This window comes from Eurytemora carolleeae, unplaced genomic scaffold, assembly GCF_000591075.1.
Source record: "Eurytemora carolleeae unplaced genomic scaffold, Eaff_2.0 scaffold1352, whole genome shotgun sequence".
NCBI lineage: Eukaryota > Metazoa > Arthropoda > Copepoda > Calanoida > Temoridae > Eurytemora > Eurytemora carolleeae.
Genome location: NW_019397240.1, coordinates 50,866 through 67,077, shown reverse-complemented (window position 1 = coordinate 67,077; position 16,212 = coordinate 50,866). Strand labels below are relative to the sequence as shown.

General features: G+C 33.1%; 1 protein-coding gene across 1 annotated transcript in view; it reads left to right on the top strand.

The window, feature by feature from the left end:
• Positions 1-16,212, top strand: part of LOC111712977 (neuroligin-2) — a 52,457-nt gene that overhangs the window by 20,280 nt on the left and 15,965 nt on the right. Inside the window, exons 7-10 of the mRNA XM_023487743.1 lie at positions 1,461-1,553; positions 1,962-2,058; positions 5,895-5,995; positions 11,228-11,291. Coding sequence (XP_023343511.1) covers positions 1,461-1,553; positions 1,962-2,058; positions 5,895-5,995; positions 11,228-11,291 — 355 coding nt within the window. The remainder of the gene's footprint in view (positions 1-1,460; positions 1,554-1,961; positions 2,059-5,894; positions 5,996-11,227; positions 11,292-16,212) is intronic.

Here is a 16,212-nt window from a genome sequence, read left to right as displayed (position 1 = left end):
AACATTGTTTGAGATAAAATGTTTAATATTTACACGGTTACCCACAAAGGATAAGACTAATATGACGAGCTGAAGCTGAATGCAAGGTTTGGTATTCTGCGTTTAATATTGTCTTTTAATGGTTTACTTAATAGTCCTGTAAAAAAAAATCTTGTTTTCAAATGAAGGCAAGCAAGGATGTCAGAAATAGAACGCAATAAATTCCGTACAGTCGCTTCTGAAGTCTCATCCTTTGTGCATAACTCTGTCAAATATTTTCTCCAAAACTTGTATCACATATTTCTCTGAGAGCCTAACAGGGGATTATAACTTAGAAATATTTCCTTCTGTCAACCATTCTTTTTAAGGGCTCACATTTCATTTTACTCTTTTTCATTTCTGTATTTTCTGAAATTAAATATATATCATGGCTGTATAAAAATGATCCCAATGTATTTCAATCTGATATGGAACTTTATTAATCATTGTTGGCAAATATTTGCATAAACTTCAAGTTTTTATATTCATTTTTATAAATATAAATTTTAGTTCATTATATAAGGTGACCCACAAAGGATGAGACTTCAGACACTGTTGTGAATTGTACGGAATTTATTGTGTTCTATTTCCGAATTGTGAATTGTACGGAATTTATTGCGTTCTATTTCCGAATTGTGAATTGTACGGAATTTATTGCGTTCTATTCCCGAATTGTGAATTGTACGGAATTTATTGCGTTCTATATCCGAATTGTGAATTGTACGGAATTTATTGCGTTCTATTCCAGAATTGTGAATTGTACGGAATTTATTGCGTTCTATTTCCGAATTGTGAATTGTACGGAATTTATTGCGTTCTATTTCTGAATTGTGAATTGTACGGAATTTATTGCGTTTTATTTCCGAATTGTGAATTGTACGGAATTTATTGCGTTCTATTCTCGAATTGTGAATTGTACGGAATTTATTGCGTTCTATTCCCGAATTGTGAATTGTACGGAATTTATTGCGTTCTATTCCCGAATTGTGAATTGTACGGAATTCTTTTAGTCCGTTATCTTGCATTCAGGGTTTCCTGCAGGACAAAATAGGCTCATTTCTGTGCTTAACATTTTGTAAACCACCAAAATACTCAAATGAATGCAGAAACCAAAATTCTTTACAGTCTCACCCTTTGCGGGTAACCCTGTAGTTCAATGATTAAAAATGTATATATGTATCAAGGTATCCAAGTATAATACTATTAAAGTATACCGTGTAACAATATTCTTATTGTCTCATAAAATAAAACTGTATATTGTACAATGAACGGTGAACATTCATGGCATCATATACATTTCAAAATTTTACCTTAACACGTCTCAAGAGAGTGTAGAGGTATATGATACTTTGTAAACATTTGTAAACATATCATCCAACACTTTCTCCACTTCATATCTCCATTTCCTCGATGGTTTAGCTTTGAAGTTGTGTTGGGTTCAGGACGTACGATTCTCTGATTGGAGTAAGTTCCACAGACTGGGTTCATGAACTAGGAGAAAATATGCTCCAAGAGGGTCTGGATACTGAACAAAGGAATGCCTGAAAATCAAAAGGAGTTGAGTCTTTGCCACTAACTCGAAGTTTCTAATTCCTATTTCTGTCTAACCTGATGGCACAAACCTTTGATATTTCAAACTGAGATTATTTGATCTAACAGAATTCATAATTCTAAATATCTAAGATCTTTGACATTGAGTTGCAAAGATATACATGGAGTAGAAAATCAGAGTTTGTGGCAAAGACTGAATTCCTTTAGTCTCTTCTTTTTGGTTTGGCAAAAGAATTAACTGATTTATAATTTTTCATATTTCAAATTAATATTCTTTTATTTTACAAAGATTTCATTTCGAATTTTTTAATCCCAGATAAACTTACAATTTACCCCAATAAAAATTGAATAAAAATTTAAATTTGAAAGTTACGATATTTCTTGCGGAGAAGAGATGAGATTCTACGAACCTTGGTAATAAATAACTACGAAGCAAGATACAGAGAAATATTCTTAGCGGTATCCAACCAATATACAGATCTTAATCAGGTATATCCAACCAATACAGGTCTTAATCTTAAAAATCTATATAAAAATATTTGGCTGTAGACTAAATCAATCTCCGGATCAATTAAAACTAAGATGGATGAAAGTTTAAAAAGAAAAGCGCGAGGTTTGATGGAAAAGCTGAAAGATCAGAAAGTTTATTAAATAAAAGGCAAAGTTTGCTTGGAAAGAAACGCCTCAAGGTTTATATCCCATAATTTATGAAAGGAGGGACACATTAATCCTACTTAGTTAGTTGTTTGTTTAGACAATAAGGAAACAAGTTCTCAAGAGAAACCTAAGAAAAAGGAGGAAAAAGAGAGAAAGAGAGAAGATGAAAAGGGTGAAAAGGAAAAAAAAGGAAAGGATAAAACACGAAGGAGAGAAAGAGAAGAAAGATGAGAAGGAGGAAAAGGAGGAAAAGGAAAAAGAAGGAAGACAAGAAGAAAAGAAAGACGGAAGATGAGTTGGATGAAAATGAAAAGGAGGAAAAGGATTTGGACATTAAGTAGAGGAAGAAGGAAGATGAGTAAAATGAAAAGTAGAAGGAGGAAAAGGAAAAGGACATAAAGGAGAGATAGAAGGAAGATGAGTAAAATGAAAAGGAGACGGAGGAAAAGAACATAAATGAAAGAAGAAAAAGGAAGGTGAGTAAAATGAAAAGGAGAAGGAGGAAAAGGACGTAAAGGAGAGAGGAAGAAGGAAGATGAGTAAAATGAAAAGGAGAAGGAGGAAAAGGACATAAAGGAGAGAAGAAAAAGGAAGATGAGTAGGATGAAAATGAAAAAAAGGAAAGTAATAAGACATGGAGTAGAGAAAGGAGGAAGATGAGTCGGATGAAAATGAAATAAAGGAAAGGGATGAGGACATGAAGGAACGAAAGAAGGAAGATGAAAGAAAGAGATACAAAAGAAGAAGAAGAAGAGGAGGAGGAAAAGGATAAGGCAGGATTGAAAGGTGAAGAAGAAAGAAAAGGAGAATAAAGATGGGGAGGAAAAGCGAATTAGAAGAATTATGATTAAAAAGGTAATAGGAGAAGCTAATAATTTGAAAAATAAGAATTAGGAAGATGAAGAGAATGATGGAAAAGAGAAGTGGAATACATGAAGAATTGCCTAAACTATAGGAAAGATTATAGAAGACAACAATAAATTTTAAACTGAAACAAAATACTTTGTAAAGAATAATGGTAATTGAGAAGGTTTAAGGGACTGAAAAGGAAAATGAAAGAGGGTATAGGCTGAAACTTAATCACTTTAGCTCTTGATCGCGACCCATTAAAGTTATATGTGATGTTCCTGTCTCGAGAAATTGACATAATTTTTATTTTTTATTTTTAATATATATAATTGATAAAATTATTTACAATTAGGTTTCTCTGGGAAAAGGTTTAAAAGTATTTGGATAAAGATGATGAAGAATAAAGACAAGAGAAGGTTTACAAGTAGGTGGAGAATGTGAAGAATAAAGACGAGAGAAGGTTTAAGAGTAAGAGGAGAATGTGAAGAATAAAGACAAGAGAAATGTTTAAAAGTGAGAGGAGAATGTGAAGAATAAAGACAAGAGAAATGTTTAAGAGTAGGTAAAAAACGTTAAGAATAAAGACAGGAGAAATGTTTAAAAGTAAGAGGAAAAGAGAAGGTTTAAGAGGATAATGTGAAGAATAAAGACAAAAGAAGGTTTAAGAGTAGGTAAAGAATGTGAAGAATAAAGACGAGAGAAGGTTTAAGAGAAGAATGTGAAGAATAAAGAAAAAAGAAGGTTTAAGAGGAGAATGTAAAGAATAAAGACAAGAGAAGGTATAAGAGGAGAATGTGAAGAATATAGACAAGAGAAAGTTTAAGAGTAAGAGGAGAACGGTAAGTAAAGGTAAGATAAGGTTTAAGAGTAGGTGGAGAATGGGAAGTAAATGTAAGAAAAGGTTTAAGAGTAGGTAGAGAATGGGAAGTAAAGGTAAGATAAGGGTTAAGAGTAGGTAGAGAATGGGAAGTAAAGGTAAGAGAAGGTTTAAGAGTAGGTGGAGAATGGGAAGTAAATGTAAGAGAAGGTTTAAGAGAAGGTGGAGATTGGGAAGTAAAGGTAAGATAAGGTTTAATAGTAGGTGGAGAATGGGAAGTAAAGGTAAGAGAAGGTTTATGAGTAGGTGGAGAATGGGAAGTAAAGGTAAGATAAGGTTTAAGAGTAGGTAGAGAATGGGAAGTAAAGGTAAGAGAAGGTAGGTGTAGAATGGGAAGTAAAGGTAAGAAAAGGTTTAAGGGTAGAAGGAGAATGGGAAGTAAATGTAAGAGAAGGTTTAAGAGAAGGTGGAGAATGGAAAGTAAATGTAAGATAAGGTTTAAGAATAGGTAGAGAATGGGAAATAAAGGTAAGATAAGGTTTAAGAGTAGGTGGAGAATGGGAAATAAAGGTAAGATAAGGTTTAAGAGTAAGAGGAGAATGTGAAGTAAAGGTAAGTGAAAGTTTAAGATAAAGTGAAAGATGTAAAGAGAGAGAGCTTTTTTAAACTAACAATACAAGAGATATGCAGAGGTTAAAAATATAAGAAGCATGTAATACAGTAATACATGATACAAATGAGATACAGAAGGGAAGAGAAATGGGAACCAAAAGAGAAAAGGAGAAATGAGAATAAGAACAAAATGAAGAAAGAAAAAATAAAGAATGAATAGTTTAAAAGGATGGGATATATAAATAATGATTAGTCTGAAGTGAAGGGTTAATCCTAGTTAACACCTTATAAAGTTAATTAAACACGGAGCAGACATTCTCTCTAGTATTTTCTCAATTAATCCTTTCCGTATTCTCTGTACAAATCCACTGTGTATTCTCTCTACTAATCCTCTGCGTGTTCTCTTTACTAATTCTCTCCATATTCTCTGTACTAATCATCTGTGTATTCTCTCTACTAATCCTCTGCGTGTTCTCTTTACTAATTCTCTCCATATTCTCTCTACTAATCATCTGTGTATTCACTCTACTAATCCTCTGCGTGTTCTCTTTACTAATTCTCTCCATATTCTCTCTACTAATCATCTGTGTATTCACTCTACTAATCCTCTGCGTGTTCTCTTTACTAATTCTCTCCATATTCTCTCTAATAATCATCTGTGTATTCTCTCTTCCAATCCTCTAGCTGTGCATTCTCTCTACTAATCCTCTGCGTCTTATCTCTTCTAATCTTCTGCGTATTCTCTTTACTATATCCCGTATTCTCTCTACTAATTCTCTCCATATTATCTCTACTAATCATCTGTGTATTCACTCTACTAATCCTCTGCGTCTTATCTCTTCTAATCTTCTGCGTATTCTCTTTACTATATCCTCTGCATATTCTCTCTTCCAATCCTCTAGCTGTGCATTCTCTCTACTATTCCTTTGCGTATTCTCTCTTCTAATCTTCTGCATATTCTCTCCATTAATCTTCTGCGTAGTCTGTTTACTAATCCTTGGAGCATTATCTTAACTAATCTTCTGCGTATTCTCTCTTCTAATAATCTTCGTAATCTCTCTACAAATCTTCTTCGTATTATCTCTACTAATCCTCTGCGTATTATCTCTACTAATCCTCTGCGTATTATCTCTACTAATCCTCTGCGTATTATCTCTACTAATCTTCTGCGTATTCTCTCTTCTAATAATCTTCGTAATCTCTCTACAAATCCGTATTATCTCTACTAATCCTCTGCGTATTATCTCTACTAATCCTCTGCGTATTATCTCTACTAATCCTCTGCGTATTATCTCTACTAAACCTTAACGTATTATCTCAACTTATTTTCTGGGTATTCTCTCTAGTTGTTCTCTGCGTATTCTCATATTAATCCTTCCCGTATTTCCAGGATCCTACAGCAAAGATGAGATTGCGTAATCTTACGCTAAACGCCGTGAGTGACGCACTTTACGCAGCACCCGCCATACACAGTGCCGGAACATTTCTCAGGTAAACATTTAAAAAGCTTTCAATAATTCAATCAAAGATCTAATTTTTTGCTTAAAACTCAAATTTTCTAATTCCTATATCTTTGCAACCTGTAGGTGTAAACTTTTCCAGACTTTGACTATTCGAGCTAAAAGAATTTATAGCTTTAAATATTAAATGTTTTGCTATCAGGTTGCAAAGATAATAGTAACAGAAAATGAGATGTTGAGGTAAAAATCAGTTATTTTTTAAATTTCATATCTCAACTGATTTTTAAGTGGGTGTTTAGAGGATATTACTTAGAATTCATTTTTGATTTTTTAAAGAATCATTTCTGAACATTTTATATAATGATTATCTTTATACTCTTTAAAAATTAGACAATTTCTAAAAAGTTACACCAGGATCCACCCCCCCCCCCGTATTATTGTTTTTAAAAAAAGTTAGATTTTAGGGAAATAAAAACAATCTTTATGTTTCCAATCCCATTCAGCTTTGTAATTTTTCTCCCAAAAACTGCAGCACGATGTAAACTATATAATAGATATAATATAATAAACAGATATTATGGCCACAGAATCCAGATTAAGTTACTTTAAGACGTCACATTCTAAGTCACAATTCTAACTCAAACCCATGTCTAAGTCATGGTAAGACATATTTCAAATCACAGTTCTAAGTCACGGTTACATCAACGTTATACTTTTGAGACAAAATTATGTAAAAGACACAATTCTAACTCACAATTCTAAGTCACAACTATGTCAAGACTCATTTTAATTCACAAGCATATGAAAAATTTTTACTTTGAAGATATGCTTATGTCTAAGACACTTTCTAAGTCACAATTATATCTAAGTCACCATTCTACGTCGAACTCATAATTTTGAGACAAAATTATGTCTAAGACAATTTCTAAGTCACAATTGTGCCTGAAACACTCTCTAAGTCACAAACATGCTTTAGACACATTATAAAACACTTTCTAAGTAACAATTATGTCTAAGTAATTTTTCAAGTCACCATGCTATGTCAAACTAAATTTTTAAGTCACTGTTCTATGCCACAATTATGTTTAAAACACTTTCGATGCCACAAACATGCTTTAGACACATTCTAGAACACTTTTTAAGTAACAAATGTGCCTTTTCACATTTTGAGGCTCAGTTCTAGCTCAAAACTAGGTCTTAATCATGTTTTTTTAGGCTTTATTGTTTTTAAGACGCATTCTAAGTCTCAATTCTAAGTGATAATTAAGTCTGAAACGCCGTTTCAATCACACTTATGTCTAACTCACAGTTGTTTGGCTTGATTATATTCAAGGCCCATTCTAAGTCACAGTTCTAAGTCACAATCATTTCAGAGTCTTACTTTTCAGACCAATTTTTGACTAAGACACTTTCTAAGTCAAAATTCTAAGTCACAGCTTTGTCTAAGACACTTTCTTAGTCACACAAACACCTTCTCGGTCCCAATCATGTCTAAGTCAAATTTTTGGGCTTAATTATGTATAAGACACATCGTTTGTCAATTCTAAGTCGCAATCATCTCACAGCCATACTTTTCACACCCAATAATGTCTAAGACACTTTCTAAACTATAAGTCTTGCAACTAACTATTCCTAAGTTATGTTTTGTAAGGCTTAATTATGTCAGCCACAAATAAAAGTCACAAATATGCCTGAGCTTGTTTTTGGAGATAAAATTATGACAAAGACACAAAGTTTCAATTTAGAAGTCACAATAATTTCTAAGTCACATTTTTCTTGGTCAATTTTGTTTAAGAGTTTGATAATGTTCAAGACAGATTCTAAGTCACAACTCAAAGTCACGATGTTTGTTGCTTAGTCACAAAGACTGACAAAGTAAGCATTCCATATCAATGTTTTTTCTGTTAAGAGTAAGATTAAAGTTTCCCCCAATATTTTTTTAATGCAGTACAGCGTTAGAAAAGTGACTTAGAGTCCATTAACTAATTTGAGGCCATTAACTATTTGCTATTTCCAGTAAACTGTTAAGAAACTTGGCTAATTGGATATCCTGAGTCATTTTGCCCCAAAAAGGATGGAGGGGGGTAATGCATCTTCTTCCTCTCTTCTTTCCTAAAAGCATCAAAAATGATTTTTGACCAGAAAAACGGAGGATTTCTTTCATCTGGTTTTACAACCGATGAGGAAATATTTGTGGTGTTAAATCCATCTGAAAAGGACAAGGAAAAGCAATGCTTCCTAATTCTTAGTTTATTCAGTCATAATTTGGCAGGAAAGTTAATATTTTCTCTAAAAAGAGTGAGTGAGACTTCACATTTGATAGCTTGTTGCTTTTGATGCTTTCAAATATTGATTTGATGCTTTCAAATTACACTTTTGATGCTTTACTACAGGGCCAAAGCATCCAAAGTGTTGAAATTGAAAGACAAAAGTATGGAAGTTTCCCATCCTCGGATAATTCTAAGTTTTTTCTTAATTAAGGATTCGTTATCCAATCCCATGGTTAAAATGATTAATCGAAGTTTATCTTATTCTGCAGAATATACTTGTTAAAATAAATTCGAAATATAAGGAAGACGATTTTTCCGACTCAAATGCCGACGTTAATTCTCAATGTTTGTGTACACAGGAAGCAAGCACACCACATGTGTCAAATCCCCGCTCACCTTAGATCCCCGCTTCAACCGGCAGTCAGTTACTAACACTCATATTCACAACTCCATCTCTACCCTGGCTCCTCCATGATGATGATGCAGATACTGAACTAACAGCAGGCATGCTTATACTTCTGATCTCCCTATTAACTTCTTGAGAAGCTTACTTAGGAAACTTGTCGAGCCTTGTCCGAAGTTTCCGCTATCTCGAGTTGCCTTGCCTCTGATACATTGATAAACCCTGTTGTCCCAGTTCCCGGATCTGCTCCACCAACATGAAGCTCTACAACACTCCCTTGAAGCACCATCTAATATCCATCATTAATTCCTTTTGTTAATTTCTAAATCAACCAATTTTAACTTCGCCATGTGCAAATATTTCAAAACAATTTTATTTTTCTTAAATAAATGTTATAGAATATTTGTGTTTTTCCTGATTTCTTTATTTGTATATTTTCTGACCTTTTTAAAGGTCAACAATACTGCGCAGCACTATAAAAGAGAAAATGCAGTTTTAATTAGAGAAATCTAAATGAAGGAAACAAGAATGATCCTTGAAAGTTTTGCTTAAACTTGACAAGATACAGAGAGTGCAAATATATCCACCCTGTATTTATTATTCAAGCAATGGAATCATTTCTTGGATAAAATAATGATGATCATTTTTAATCAATTTTATGTAAAAATATTTTATTTTGTGAAACTAAAAACAACTACAAACAAATTCTGAGTTTATTTTTCTAAATTATTAATCTAAGTTGTTAAAACAAGACTGTGAAAAATGCCAATCTGTTTAAAAAGAATTGAAATAAGTTTGATAAATCCTTAACTAATGAAACCTGCAGTATGTAATGAACAGCAGCCTGTTCAACTTTACCAGCTCTACCAGCTTTACCAGCTTTATAATGAAACTTTCTTTACTTTATGTTACTTATGATTACTGCAGTATATTCTCTTCTTAAACAACAGACTTAAACCAGATACTAGTCTATAGTAACAATCAAGTATCCCTGTGTCAAGTATCCCTGTGTCAAGTATCCCTGTGTCAAGTATCCCTGTGTCAAGTATCCCTGTGTCAAGTATCCCTGAGTCAAGTATCCCTGTGTCAAGTATCCCTGTGTCAAGAATCCCTGTGTCAAGTATTCCTTTGTCAATTATCCCTGTGTCAAGTATCCCTGTGTCAAGTATTCCTTTGTCAAGTATCCTTGTGTCAAGTATTTCTTTGTCAAGTATCCCTGTGTCAAATATTCCTTTGTCAAGTATCCCTGTGTCAAGTATCCATGTGTCAAGTATCCCTGTGTCAAGTATCCCTGTGCCAAGTATCCCTGTGTCAAGTATCCCTGTGTCAAGTATCCCTGTGTCAAGTATTCCTTTGTCAGGTATCCCTGTGTCAAGTATTCCTTTGTCAAGTATCCCTGTGTCAAGTATTCCTTTGTCAAGTATCCCTGTGTCAAGTATCCCAATGTCAAGTATCCCAGTGTCAAGTATTCCTGTGTCAAGTATTCCTTTGTCAGGTATCCCTGTGTCATGTATTCCTTTGTCAAGTATCCCTGTGTCAAGTATCCATGTGTCAAGTATCCCTGTGTCAAGTATCTCAGTGTCAAGTATCCCTTTGACAAGTATCCCTGTGTCAAGTATCCATATGTCAAGTATCCCTGTGTCAAGTATCCCAGTGTCAAGTATCCCTGTGTCAAGTATCCCTGTGTCAAGTATTCCTTTGTCAAGTATCTCTGTGTCAAGTATTCCTTTGTCAAGTATCCCTGTGTCAAATACTCCTTTGTCAAGTATCCCTGTGTCAAGTATCCCTGTGTCAAGTATCCCTGTGTCAAGTATCCTTGTGTCAAGTATCCTTGTGTCAAGTATCCATGTGTCAAGTTTCCTCGGGTCAAGTATCCCTGTGTCAAGTATTCCTTGTGTCAAGTGTCCCTGTGTTAAGTATCCTTGTGTTAAGTATCCTTGTGTTAAGTATTCCTTTGTCAAGTATCCCTGTGTCATGTACAAAGGTAAAGTAAAATTTGTTTCTCTATGTTTTTGTTTCAGAGTAAACAGTTCTGCAGATTTTTTCATTATTATGCAAATTAGTATTGGAGACTTTTCTTTTTATGTGACATGTCCGCACCATTCAGATTTGCTGGTTTTCTTCACACATATACACACATACTCAGTACTAGGATAGAGAAAAGACCTAAGATACATTGTTACTCTAAGAGAAAGAGACTTGAATGACGCCCTGAAACTTTTTAACGAGATGACATGCAGATTTATTTTGGTTTTTGTCTTAAATTTATTCATTTAATAGTTTTACTTTGGAATAGACAATTTAAAATTTGGAGTTGGTTGATGATGATCAAAACCTCATAGTATAAAACAGGTAGGTGTCAGTTCTGCGTATTTTTAAATTAAATTTCGGTCTGGTTTGAACCGTTTGACCCTCTGTAATTCCTGAGATTTGTTTGTCATGAAGAATCAAAACAAAACTCATTAAATGAACACGTTTACAGCTGTTGAAGACAGAAATGTAAGATTAGATTATGTAAAATCTCACTCTATGTGGGTAACCCTGTATTAAAAAGATAAAATGTTTTATAAGAACTGTATCTGTCTTTTAGGAGGAAAAACTCCACTTATTTCTACAACTGGAACCATGGAACCAGGAATGGAATGTATCCCCAGGTAGGATTAAATATCTCTAGTTGGAACCATGAAACCAGAAATGGAATGTATCCCCAGGTAGGATTAAATATATCTAGTTGGAACCATGGAACCAAGAACAAATTGTGTTCCAAGGTAAAAATATAAATATCTCTTCAGAAAGGGTTTAATCTCAGGTCGGAAGCAATTTTGCAGAGAATTCAGATAAGGAGAATGCTAGCACTATGGTTATACAACCTAGGCTACACCAGAGATAATATGGTTAAACAACCTAGCCTAGTAAAATATGGTTACCCAACCTAACCTAGAAAAATATGGTTACCCAACCTAGCCTAGTAAAATATGGTTACCCAACCTTACCTACTAAAAATATGGTTACCCAACATAACCTACTAAAAATATGGTTACCGAACCTATCCTAGTAAAAATATGGTTACCGAACCTTTCCTAGTAAAATATAGTTACCGAACCTATCCTAGTAAAAATATGGTCACCAAAATAGCCTAGTAAAATATGGTTACCTAACCTAACCTAGTAAAAATATGGTTACCCAACCTAACCTAGTAAAAATATGGTTACCTAACCTAACCTAGTAAAAATATGGTTACCTAACCTAACCCAGTAAACCTATGGTTACCTAACCTAACCTAGTAAAAATATGGTTACCTAACCTATCCTAGTAAAAGTTAGGTTACCCAACCTAACCTAATGAAATATTTTTACCTAACTAAACCTATTCTAGCAAAAATATGGTTACCCAACCTAACCTAGTAAAATATGGTTACCTAACCTAACCCAGTAAACCTATGGTTACCTAACCTAACCTAGTAAAAATATGGTTACCTAACCTATCCTAGTAAAAATATGGTTAACCAACCTAACCTAATAAAATATTTTTACCTAACTAAACCTATTCTAGCAAAAATATGGTTACCCAACCTAGCCTAGTAAAAATATGGTTACTACCCAACCCAACCTACTAAAAATATGGCTACCCTACTTAACATAACCTAGTAAAAAAGGGTTACTCAACCTAACCTAGTAAAACTTTGGTTACCTAACCTAACCTAGTAAAAATATGGTTACCTAACCCAACCTAGTAAAAATATGGTTACCCAACCTAACCTAGTAAAACTATGGTTACCTAACCTAACCCAGTAAACCTATGGTTACCTAACCTTACCTAGTAAAAATATGGTCACCTAACCTATCCTAGTAAAAATATCGTTACCCAACCTAACCTAGTAAAAATATGGTTACCCAACCTAACCTAGTAAACATATGGTTACCAAACCTAACCTAGTAAACATATGGTTACCTAACCTAACCTAGTAAAAATATGATTACCAAACTTAACCTAGTAAACATATGGTTACCTAACCTAACCTTGTAAACATATGGTTACCAAACCTAACTTAGTAAACATATGGTTACCTAACCCAACCTAGTAAAAATATGGTTACCAAACCTAACCTAGTAAAACTTTGGTTACCCAACCTTACCTAGTAAACATATAGTTACCTAACCTAACCTAGTAAACATATGGTTACCTAACCTAACCTAGTAAAAATATGGTTACCTAACTTAACATAGTAAAAATATGGTTACCAAACCTAACCTAGTAAAAATATGGTTACCAAACCTAACCCAGTAAACATATGGTTACTAAACCTAACCTGGTAAAAATATGGTTACCCAACCTAGCCTAGTAAACATATGGTTACCCAACCTAGCCTAGTAAACATTTGGTTACCTAACCTAACCTAGTAAAAATATGGTTACCTAACCTAACCTAGTACAAATATGGTTACCAAACCTAACCTAGAAAAATATGGTTATCTAACCCGACCTAGTAAAAATGTGGTTACCCAACCTAACCTAGTAAAAATATGGTTACCTAACCTAGCCTAGTAAACATATGGTTACCCAACCTAGCCTAGTAAACATATGGTTACCTTACCTAACCTAGTAAAAATATGGTTACCTAACTTTACCTAGTTAAAAAATGGTTACCAAACCTAACCTAGTAAAATTATGATCACCTAACCTAACCTAGTAAAAATATGGTTACCCTACCTAACCTAGTAAAATTATGATCACCTAACCTAACCTAGTAAAATTATGATAACCTAACCTAACCTAGTTAAAATATGGTTACCGAACCTTACCTAGTTAAAATATGGTTACCCAACCTAACCTAGTAAAATTATGATCACCTAACCTAACCTAGTAAAAATATGATTACCAAACCTAACCCCCGCCAGCAAGAACATGGAGAGTTATTTTTTTCTATGGCAAAAACTTTTTTCTTTAGAATTTAACAATTTATGAATCCATTGAGATGTAACCGGGTTCATAAAACTGCACTCATAAATTGTCAGTAAATGTAAATATAGAAGTATGTGTTTATAATATTTGGAAAGGAATATATTCTAAATATTTCCTAATGAACCTTATATCCATCACTATCACATTTCTCATCAAAACTTTCAATTTGGTCAAACCCTAATTTTTTACTAATGACCAGTTAATTGGGACATTTGACGTGAAAAGATTTAGATAAGTTTAAATCCCGCCTCAATCTTATAAAGTATATCTGCCTAAACCCTTTACCAAGTATGCAATTGGTAATTTAATATTGTTAATTATTGATGTATGTCCTCACAATTCATGAATCGATTTGAGTTGAATTTTCAACTTTAAAGATACTAGATTAAACCCAATATTGATAATTTAATTTATTTTCTACATTAACATATTTTATTTTGTCTCTCATGAAAAATTACACAAATTATGCTCTAGAGGATCAATTGTGCTTAATCTTTGTAGTGGTTTTTCAAGTGTATTTATTTGCTTTGTATGATTGTTTTGGATAAAATTAACACCTCTAAACGGAACGGGCCAAATTTTATTTTGGAGACATACATGACCTTTGAACTGAAAATGGTATTAAGTTTAATCAAAATAACATAATTTTCCAACACCTTGATTTAGTAATTATTCAGAAGAAAATAATTTTTAAAGATCGGAAAGTTTCTAAAAATAAAAAAAACAATATCTAAGATTTCTCATGTAGTTTGGTTAATATTGGAGCTGTATTTCTAAATATTAAACTTAAAAACTTTAACAAATTTCCTGATTTTATTGTAAATTTTTTAAGAGAAAGAACAAAAATGTTTTTTAAAGTGGTTTATTTCTATTATGCATCGGCCATATTTATCTACCTAAACGTATGCCGCACACAATGTACAATGTACATCCTACATATATTAGATTTTCTGTATCTTTAAAAAAATTGAGTTTTTACCATTCACGTTGCAACCCGATGTTGTAGAACTTTGATATTTCAAACTTAAAATTCTGTTAGATCAAATAATCTAAGTTTAGAATATGAAAGGAATTCACCATTATATTGCAAAGATAGAGGGATTCAGAAATGTGACAAAAACTTAGAATTCCTTTACAAATAAATCAAGAAAACTTTTAAGTGTCAAAAAATATTTACAACAAGTAATAATAAACCCCAAACAAGACGGAGAAATTGTTTTGGTGATATTTTTAGAAACTTTAACAAATTATTTCCTTCTTAAAAATAGTTTAAAATTAAGTTGTTGGGGAATTATGTAATCTTGATTAATTTGAATACCATAACTCAGTACTTTGAATTCCTAGTAAACCTATACACCATTATCTAAATACCAGACTTAGCACTGCATTAATTAAATTAAATTCAATTAACAACACCGAGACAAACCAGGGGGTAGGGAGAAGCTTAGCAAAAAAGTATCGAGTGAACAGCCGAGAGTAATGATAAAGAGTAAAGAGTAATGATAAAGAGTAGAGAGTAATGATAAAGAGTAGAGAGTAATGATAAAGAGTAGAGAGTTATGATAAAGAGTAGAGAGTAATAATAAAGAGTAAAGAGTAATGATAAAGAGTAGAGAGGAATAATAAAGAACAGAGAGTAATGATAAACAGTAGAGAGTAATGATAAAGAGTAGAGAGTAATGATAAAGAGTAGAAAGTAATGGTAAAGAGTAAAGAGTAATGATAACGAGTATAGATAGGAAAGATAAAGAGTAGAGAGTAATGATGAAGAGTAGACAGCATTGGTTGAGTTAAGGCTAATGATAAAGAGTAGAGAGTAATGATAAAGAGTAGAGAGTAATGATAAAGAGGAAAAAGGAAAAGTGATGAATAAAGATCAAAAAGTAAAATTGAGTTTTAAAAATTTATGTTAAGTTTCTTTATTATCCCAGAAAATACCAAAAGCCTTAGGATAGAGAATAATAAATGATAATACACGCTATCCATTTTAAAAATTATAAAGATTATGTAGAAATTTGCATATATATAATGTGCTAAATTTAAAATGACTTGTTTATGCCTGAGGGAAAAGAGATATTTGCAAAGCTATTTGCAAAATTCTCCAGTGTAGTGCTCACCATGAACAAGCGTTTATTATAAAATTATTTATGATTTATTTTAAATGAATTCGAATTCGACCAGACCAGAGAGCGTTCTTTTCTTCTTAAAGAGCTACGTCTCGGCCCATTAAAAGAGCGCACCTCTTTCTTAAGCAAACCTCGTCTAAATGTTACGATTTCAACTCGTTTTTCGCCGCATCTCATATTTTGTCTGGGTATCAAATTCACATCCCCCCCATGTGACCCCCCACGTAGTTTCTCATGGTTTTGAATTGAGCAGCTTGGAGCAACAGCTTGACAGCTTTGACAGTGAAATTTGAACCCAGAAGAAAGCCCGTTTGTTTCGACGCTTTTTGAAGCATTTTCTGCGCAGAAAAAGGTCACCAAAGACTGCATATTTCAGCGCCTTTTAAAAGCAATCTCTGCGCCGAAAAGAGCGAAAAAAACTGCTAGTTAAACCGCGCAAGAAAACGTTTTTTTCGGCGGCAAAATTTTTGCTTTGAAATTAAAAAAAA